At 37.3% G+C, this 10,226-nt stretch overlaps 1 protein-coding gene across 1 annotated transcript; it reads right to left on the reverse strand.

The window, feature by feature from the left end:
• Positions 1-3,351: 3,351 nt before the first annotated feature.
• LOC143306261 (uncharacterized) lies at positions 3,352-8,617 on the reverse strand. Its single transcript, XM_076693048.1, has 2 exons — positions 7,099-8,617; positions 3,352-7,016 (listed from the first exon to the last, which is right to left on the reverse strand). Exon 2 carries the CDS (start codon positions 5,143-5,145, stop codon positions 3,352-3,354), a length of 1,794 nt encoding a protein of 597 aa, XP_076549163.1. The 5' UTR covers positions 5,146-7,016; positions 7,099-8,617.
• Positions 8,618-10,226: the final 1,609 nt, after the last annotated feature.

Below are 10,226 nucleotides of genomic sequence, written 5' to 3' on the forward strand. Positions count from 1 at the left end.
TTTAGATTCGATATTCTGAAAATATGCCGCAGTTTTACGAACTCTGGCGGCCATGCGAGTATTTATATTTGATATGATATTGTATTCTGGGATAATGTTTCACCCACCAATCTGGTTCGTGTCTGTCCTATGTTTTATGCTTGTATAATTTCTACTTCATCTATTGCTTCTGCTCTCATTTTTCTTTTAATATCGCGTCTAATCTGTTCTCTATACATTTTCTCCCATTTTTCTTTTTCCCTTATTACATTTATGCAAAACTGCCTCACATAGTAATTAATATCCTTTTTTTTCAATAGGTTAGCCATATTGCTGACGTCCCACACTTCAGGATATATATCCCGTATGAGTGTATTTCTCTCGACGTTCCACCTCGGACACTGAAAGATGGTGTGCTTTACATCGTCGTTTGGGTTGTCGCAAAACCAGCAACTGGCCGAGTTCTCTTTACCAATCTTGTGCAAGTAAGTGCCGAAGCACCCGTGACCAGTCAACGCTTGCACTGTGTAGAAATCCAGAGGAGGTGGTCCATCACAATACCATTTTTCTATATCTGGGATAACCATGTTGGTCCATCTTCCCTTGGTATGACTTGTCCACTCTTGTTGCCATATCCTCATAGTTTCTTTATGTACGTTTTCTTTAATTTTTCCTTTTTCTTCTCTCTCTGACGTTTCCTCATTATTTTGTGTATTACTTCCTTCTTTCTTTTTTCTTCTTTCTTTTAATTCTTGGATTTTTCTATAGATCTCTTCCGCTTCTTTAGCTGTATAATCCCATGGTATTTTTCCAGTTATAATGCATAAGACTTCCGTTGACACTGTTCTGTAAGCTCTACAAATTCTGCTTAGTGGCTGTCTTTGAGCATCTCTCAACGTTTTTATGTTCATTTTGTAAGACAAAGCTCTAGCCCAAATTGGAGCCCCGTACATAATAACTGAATTAACTACACTGTAGTACAGTTTCCTAGCCTTAGTTCCTGCACCTTTAACATTTGGCATAAGAAGACTTAAGTGCATGGCATATTTACTAGCTTTATCGGTGGCTGTTTTCAGATGTTCTTTGAATACTTGGTTGTATTCAAAGATTACACCTAAGTATCTCGCTTTTCTGCGCACCGGGATCTGATTTTCACCAATGTAAACCGGGATCCCTTGTGGGTGTTTTCTACCCGTTAGTAGTAATGTCTCGGATTTTTGAGGTGCAAGATCCAAACCTTCACTCTCATACCATTGGACCATATCCTTAATAGTAGCATTGGCAGTATATTCCATCCTTTCTAGGTCATCGTCAATGATAATAATGCCTATATCGTCTGCAAATGCGACCAGGAAAACGTCTCTTCGGAGCTTGATTTTTAACAGACCGTCATAGACTAAATTCCACATGAATGGACCTATTATAGATCCCTGTGGAACTCCTCCGTGGACTTGTATTTTCTCTTTCATGTCGTCAGTACCTATCACAATCCACCGATCATGTAGGTAAGATCTTATCAATTTAATTATTTTCCGTGGGAATTTCCTCCGTTTCATCTCCTCGATTACACTATCCCATCGTAGGGAATTAAACGCGTTTTTGACATCAAGCAGAATCAATAAACAGTGCCTGCCCTCTTTCTTGGCTTGATCCCATAATTTAACCACCCTGTCCATAGCATGGATTGTACTCAGTCCTTTCCTGAACCCAAACTGGTGTGGCGAAAAATCATCCTTTTTAATTGCTTCCAAAAGTCTAACTTTTATTATTTGTTCGAAAATCTTAGCTATATTAGACGCGATACATAGCGGTCTAAAGTCCGATGGATTTATCTCGTTTATCTTATCATTTCCTTTATTTGCAGGTTTACCCTTCGGGAGTAAGACGAGCCTGGTCGTCTTCCACTCAACGGGCCAGTAACCCAGCCTCAGACACGCGTTGAGCAGCTCTTTCCAAAAGGTAATCGCACCCAAACCTATCTTTTTTGCAACCGCTGCCGGGATCCCGTCCGGGCCCGGAGCTTTTTTGACAGCTATTTTCTTGCACGCCGCGACTACCTCATCTACCGTAATTTCATCTTCATTTTCATCGTCTATTATGCTCACGTTATTTTGTAAGTTATCCCCGATTTCGTTTCCAGGTAACATTGCCGCTACCATCCCCTGGTTTGGGGGTTTTAACATGAACAGCCCTTGAATTACCTTTTTAATCTGGTCGAGATCCAACTTAACTGGTGGCGCACTTGGTTTAATTTGCTTTATGATCATTTTATAAGGTTTGCCCCACATATCGTTATCAATATTTTTAATAAAATTTTCTAAGCTTTCTCTCTTTGAGTTTCTAATTATCCTATTTAACTCTTTCTTAGCTATTTTAAATTCCTTTAACGCTATCTCTATCTCTTGAATATTTTGTTTTCTCCTAGATCTTGTGACTTTTCTCCTTAGTTTATTTGTTATTTTTCTTTGGTCGGATATTTCGGGCGTCCACCAGTAAACTGGATACCTACCAGGTCGAATAATGTTTCTTTTTTTGCAGCTATTTCCTATTTTTTGTATTTCTACCAGCACTTCCTTAATATCATTTACTGTCTGTCCAATAACATATGTATCATTTTCCCTGTCTCCAAATTTCTCTAGAAACCTATCTGTGTATTTTTTTGGATCAATACTTCTTTTATCTATACAGTTCCTACCCTTATTTATTATTAACTTCTTATTACTTTTCTTATTAATTTCTAAATTTGTTTCAGGTTTCTCAATGTCTACATCATGCCATAGATACAGATGATCTGAGCCTGTAAACTCGTCCAATATTTTACTAACTTTCACACTGTAGCAGAGGTTTATACTTGTCACAAGTAAGTCTATCTTTGAACCGTTACCTCTAGTGCATGTATTTCCCCCCACTGTATAAATAGGTGACAGATTCTCGCTTAGTAAATATTCTAATAATTTTTTCCCTCTAGGGTTCCAGTTATTGCTGCCCCAAACGGGAGACTTTCCGTTGAAGTCGCCAGCCAGGAGGACGCCATTCCATTTTTTAAGCTTAATAGCCTCGGTTATCACGTCCAACCTATCATCTACCGTATTACTGTCGATGTTAGGCGAAATATATTCACTAATAATTAAAAAATTGTTGAAATTTATAGCCACCATGCCTATCCCTTGTTTCACCATATTAATAGTTTGACCTTTCTGTGCGCCCTGGTTCGTCACCCATATCGCAGCATCTCCTTTACTATCGCTAAACCAATTACTTTTGTTCCTATTTTGTTCCGTAATTAGCACTATATCCGGATTTAGGGAATTTACCGTTTTCTCGAGTAAATCCTGCGCTAGTTTACACTTATTTAGGTTTATTTGCAATAGTTTAAGACTGAATTTTGTTTACCCTAATTGCTCCGCTTATTGCTTCCTTATATTGTCTACACCTTAATGAGCCTGCGATATGGTTTAATTCGCTACCTACAATTCCCTTCTGCGCACATAATCTGCAACTCGCCTTCTCGGCCTTGCATTCCGACATAGCGTGCGAGTTTTCGCCACATCTCCTGCATACAACAGCCTCTCCTTCAACTGCCGCACATCTTGTTGCTAAATGCCCGAAATTATGGCATTTGAAGCATCTGATAATGCTCGGCAGTAGTCTAACTCTACAATAAACCCACCCGATCTTAATTCTATTTTCGATAAGTAATTTTCCTATGCCACCTGGACCCTCTATAATCGCAGTTTGTGTTCCTGCAAACGAACTCCTTATATTTTTGCATTTAATGCTATCCTTTTCAACTCCTGTACTTATCGAAATACATTCTACAATCTCATCCTTATCTGCTCCCGGATCAATATCCAGTACCTCGATAGTGACCTTAGGCACCAGTCTTCTTACTTTGGCATCTTCGCCCATAACAGACTTTACTTTATTATGAAAATCGGTGCTATCAGTCTCTCTATCAAATTCTATTAAGATATCCCCGGTTCTCGTGTGCCTTATTCTTTTAACTCCTTCTACATTGTTACCCATTTTTTCTTTTAATTTCTTTGTAGCTTGTGCATATGTCATCTCTTTGTTCACGCTAATAGCTATAGCCTCATTTCTCTTGACGGCTGTAGTTATACTACGTTTTCTATTTGTATCATTATACGGTGTTGTGTTATTTCCTGTGTTTAGGTTTTTTATTTTCTCATTTGGCTGTTTCCTTCTTTTGGTTCCCACCGTTTCCCAATCTGAATCCGAGGAGGCACCCTCACTGTTTTTGATGATTTGTATGCTTCTAATCATGGGTTTACTCCTCGTTTCTTTATTTGTAGTACGTGTCCTTTTTATCGTCGCTTCCATTTCAGGAGGCGTCACGTTCTTCCTCTTGTTTAAATTCTCCGTGATCTCGTTTCTTGTATCAAGGATATTTTGTCTTTTTCCTATCTTATCTAGACTTTCTAGTATCTGTATTGTTCTTTTTTCTTCTCTCTTCGTGTATTCCTCCTGTTTTGATTTTTCCTCTTTGTATGATATTATCGCCTCTTTGATCAAATCCCTGGTTTTAATAAGGTTTACCCCCATATCAGAACTTATTTGGGCGACCATTGAACTACCCTCAGCGATTTTAAGTAGGTAGTTATTTACTAAATCGTTTGAGCTTTTAACCATCCCAAGTATTTGGTCTATCGCCATCAATGCAGCATTCAGGCCCCCTACATTCTTGCTTTCTTTTTCCGTTTCGCTCTCTTTTTGCTTATTGCTATCATCGGTTTTCGGCATGTTTCCCATGGCCGAACTTGTATCTGAGAACACATTTTCGTCTTCGTCCCCGGTTAAATCTACATCGGCTGTAATCTCGCCGCTCTTTCTGGTCGGGCTTCTAGACAGTGTCCTAGTCGGTCGAAACGCGGATTTGAAATCAAAGACTTTGTTCGTTTTATTAAGTTTAATATCATCCGTTATTTTTACTCTCTCTATTTTTTCTGTGCCTTCTCCTACAATTACTTTGTATACATCGTCTCGTACTTTCCTATCGTTAGGTTTAATCATGTCCTCTTTCTTGCCAATAGTCGTCGTATATTGTTCCTGTCCGGTTTTATTTTTTTGTGATTTTATGTTTTTGTTGTTTGGTTTAATAAATGATTCCATTAGGGTCCCACGAGCTGGTCGGAAATAAACGTCCATTCAGGCAGAGCCGCCTTGTCTGAATAAGCCTAAATACTCGGGGGGGACGGCCGGTGCCCCCGAGGGACCGTTTGCGGCTACACAATTTACGTCCCTGTAGCCACGAGCCCATCGGCACGGTGCCTCACACCTTAAGCTGGGACTAGCTGTCGGTTTCGGTTGGGAAAAGGGTAGGAATAAGGAAAACAGGAAAAAGGGGGAAAGGATGGGATGTGTGTATTAAAAGACGGGTCCGGATCGCTCAATTTAATCGTGGAGTAAGAAATTTTCATAACAGAATTTGTTTGATACACCTTATTTCAATATTTTACTCTCTTGTTTGTTTTTCTTTTACATGGTTGAACCCCTCACTACTTGTCAAGGGCCCATTCATTGTTAAGAGTTTTAACATGGCGGCGTTACTATTTGCGCGATGCACCGCACACGTGTTACTTATAAATCGTAATATCTGTCTTTTCTTTTGATTAATGCTCTTTATCAGTGTCTTTATTTGCGGTAATATATTTTCGTACGCCTTGAAATAATTCCGTGTTGTGCTGTGTGCAGATAATTTCCATTCTATCGTAATTAGCGTCGCATGTCGCTATTACGCAGTATTCATTCACTTTTAATTTCTTGCGTAGTGACGTGCGTGGTTAAATGCGTCGATTAGTTTATCTTAATTACTACCCAGACATTTGATTTGTGTATCTACTTTATTTGACATGTGTTGCTCTGATTGTGGGTTAAATATTTAAATAAGTTGATATTCAAAATTCGAGTGTAGTGCCTTATAGTTAAATTTATTTTATTTTATATCATCATCATGTGGAATATAGTGAGTGTCTTTTCTGTGCTTTTGGTATGTTACTGTTGAGGAGTTTATTTCTTAGTTGGAATATATATATTAATTTAATAATCTGGTCTTGTCTACCTCGGATCTTCTCAGTATGCACTCCTTATATTTATTTCAAGGGCTTCCTTGCATGTTAAGTTTTTGCTAATTTATTAATTTTTGTTGTGGTGTCTTATCAATACAAAGAGTAGGGCGGCTCCTGATTTCTTATATTATTTCTTAATTTGTTTATAAACTATGTAACTTAATAGAAAGACTTGGGTAATTGCTTAAAAGACTAGTATTGTCAGTCCCTTAACATGTTTGATGACGTATAGTATTTTATTTTACCAGATTTATCATAACTATGTCCTATATACAGTTATCTATAATATTTAGGTAATTTAGGTTTCTTAATTAGCTATTTCATCCTACGTAGGTCTAGGTTTGGCTATATAATTTAGTAATGATCTTATTTACACGTCTGTTATCCTCAAGCATATTTATATTTTATATATTTTATAGTCTGAACGCTGTGGTGTTTCCGATGCTTATAACATAACTATTATACTTTCCCACCACAATTTCTACGGTTTCTCATATGTTGATCATTTGGTCATATCAGTACTTTTTCTACGCTCTTTAGTAATGGTATCATAAGTTTTATTATTTCAGGAGTTACTGTGACCTACCTTGCTAGTGCTATTTTCATTGCATATTTTAAACTTTTATAGTTGTTTTAAGCATTAACTACTCCTAAAAAATCCTTGGCAAGGAAGATAGCCTGTTTCGACGTAGGGAATATATATAGCTAGCTTAAGCTGGAACATATAAGGCTGTATGTCAATGCCCTCGGTATTTGCGCTGATCTGTTGACAGCGCACTGGCTTAGTGTTGTTATCGGTTCTCTATTATTTATTTAATCTACTCCTAGAATTAATTTCATACCGTAGAACTTGAACTGAGTGAAAATAATTATACCAATTTCTGGACTGTCAATACAGAGGTATCCTACCTTAACATTTTCATTCAAGTTACCAGTTTTACTTGGAGCATGCTAAAATTTGAGTAATATTGTAGTTTTTATAAAATGTACTTTACTTTCACCTATTATTGTATACTTAATCTTTCGAATTTACCTGTGTACTCAAAATATTTCATAGTTTTACTAATTTTTCCCTATACTACGTTATAAGTCATTTAATATCTGACATAGATTTATTATTTATAGTTTTTGATAATTTATTCAGCAGTGCACACCTTCTCTTGTCGATTTACGTATTTATGCCTGTTCCTAGGGTTTATAGTTTAATAGATAAAGGTATATAATAATTGGGCATCTTTGTCCTTTATATGTTGGCAGGTTTCATAACCTATTAACCTAAAATTTTTCTTTACCTCTAGATTTATTTATATTTTAATCATCTCTGTTTTTAAATTAAATATGGGTTGCTAACAGGTTTATTATCACTCTTTTACTATATATTTGCATATACAATTTTTATTTTATCTATTATATCCTGTTTTTGAAGTTATCGCGTAACCCTTTATACTTTAACTTCCAGTTATTCTTTGACACTTCAAATTTATTTTATCTGTGTCACAGTATAACTGATACACTATATTTAGCATAGGACTATTTGTTAAACAATTCGGTATAAACCTATATTTTATAAGAGTTATATATTTTGGTAACTTGCAGTACAACACCTGTTGAGCCGTTACTTATATTTGGTGGAATTTATTTATATTGTCTTTATTGTCGAATTATTTGTGAACATCCCCCCCTGTTTACCTTTGCGTATATATCAGTTAAGAGTATTTAGTCCTTTTTTTATCATAAAACGTATGTTTTAATTTAGGCCTTTGAACTAGATATCATGACAGGTTTTGTAACCTTTTAACCACTCTTTCCCATTTCCTTAGTATTTTTAAGGTATTTCTATGCTTTTCCTCCTGTCAAGTTTATCCTATCCACCCCTAAGTTATTTATTTCTGTTTAAAGTATTAAGAAAGAATGTAATTTAATCTATTTATTAATTTTCCACTAGTTGATATCCTTTTGAGAAATTTTTCAACTTTTACAGAATTTTAACTAGTTTGCTTCTAGAATTTGTTTAAGCTAAAGCATTTTATCGGTTGTACCTCTATTCTACTTCCCGTTATTTGTTTAAACATTCCATTTTTGCCTATGCTCCATATATTTTGTGAAATTGTAAATTTTTTTATCTGTGCGACACTTCTTGGGACGTTCCTACCGTTTAGGTAAATTTAACTTAAGTAAATATTTATTAGTAATTATTACCATTTAAAATATATCTCAAAACCTTTGTTTTAGTTTAAACAATTAGTATATTGCAGCCACTTACCTTTTTCTGTTAATCTGTCCGTTTCTTTTCAATTTTTCAATTTCTTGCTTCAAACTCAAGAGGTTACTAATGTTTACACATCTTAATATTCCAAAATAAGTTATGAAAACTTTATAAACTAATAGGTATTTATTAAATTATTTAATTTTTCCACCTCTAGATGCTTATGAACTACAAATTGACCAAATTATATCCGAATTAAAAATTTCTTCGAAAAATTTCCAGGAGCGATGCCGAGGCACGTCCACACTCCTCCACGATCGCGACCGGACTCAACCTAACCCTAACCTAACCTAACCTAACCTAACCTAACCCTAACCTAACCCTAACCCTAACCCTAACCTAACCCTAACCCTAACCCTAACCCTAACCCTAACCCTAACCCTAACCCTAACCCTAACCCTAACCCTAACCTAACCCTAACCTAACCCTAACCCTAACCTAACCTAACCCTAACCTAACCTAACCCTAACCTAACCCTAACCCTAACCTAACCTAACCTAACCCTAACCTAACCCTAACCTAACCCTAACCTAACCCTAACCCTAACCCTAACCTAACCCTAACCCTAACCCTAACCTAACCCTAACCTAACCCTAACCCTAACCCTAACCTAACCTAACCTAACCCTAACCCTAACCTAACCCTAACCCTAACCCTAACCTAACCCCCCTAACCCTAACCTAACCCTAACCCTAACCCTAACCCTAACCTAACCCTAACCCTAACCTAACCCTAACCTAACCTAACCCTAACCTAACCCTAACCCTAACCCTAACCTAACCCTAACCCTAACCCTAACCTAACCCTAACCCTAACCCTAACCCTAACCCTAACCCTAACCCTAACCCTAACCTTTTTTTTTTTTTTTTTTTTTTTTTTTTTTTTTTTTTTTTTTTTTTTTTTTAACGAGGTGGGAAAATGCCTTACGCACGCACGGACAGATGTTCGTCCGGCAGTGTGGGACTCCTAGGTATACCTAGTGTACCCACTAAAAACCCAACCCCGGTTTCGAAGATCATATTACCTAACCCCAAACCACCCCCGGAACCGCGATTACGCATTACTTCAGGCGCGGGGGGTCTTTCCAGGTCTTTACCGCAGATCACTGGCCGTGATTTTCAGCCACCGCACCATTTTCGGCAAAATTATTTACCTATCTATACATTGGCACCCTAAGGCAGGGAAGTAATAGTTGAGAATCTTCGGATGATCATACCTAAGTTTTCTTCATCTTCCTCCTTTTTTTGCTAAGGTTCTGTGTTTTTAGGACCTTCCTCTCGTACTCCGCTTTTCCTTTCAGGATGTGAACTATGAACTTTACCACCAACGGCCTAGAGTTTTTATCTTTTAGCAACAACATTAGGTTTTCCATCTGTAAATCTACGTTTAGCTGTAGATTCATCTGCATCCTTTCCAGGGCCCAACGATCACATGTAAGTAACGTGTGCTCCGGACTATCCGTCATATCCGGGCAAAACCAGCAGGTGTCACTATCCTGTCGCTTTATTTTCTTTAGGAATGTGCCGAAGCAGCCATGTCCCGACAGGATCTGAGTTACATGAAAATCAAGTAGTTCCGGACCCCACGTAATCCACTCGTCAATGTGGCGTATAAGCTTATACGTCCACCTACCATTAATAGATGCATCCCAATTGTTCTGCCATTTTTGCAGTGTTCGTTTTCTTTCGTCTTCTTTCTCACCTTCTGTTACCTCTCTTCGTAATGCCTTCCTTTTATCGAATAAAGCTTTCCTCTCTTTTATTAGAAGTTCTATAGGTATTTGTCCGGTCAGGACGCAGAGGGCATCCGCAGATATTGTGCAATAAGCTCGCGCTACTCTCAGCAAGGCAGTACGTTGAGTGCTGGTTAACGTTTGCACGTTGCCTTTATTTTTA

This window comes from Osmia lignaria, unplaced genomic scaffold (assembly GCF_051020975.1).
Source record: "Osmia lignaria lignaria isolate PbOS001 unplaced genomic scaffold, iyOsmLign1 scaffold0005, whole genome shotgun sequence".
Classification (NCBI taxonomy): domain Eukaryota; kingdom Metazoa; phylum Arthropoda; class Insecta; order Hymenoptera; family Megachilidae; genus Osmia; species Osmia lignaria.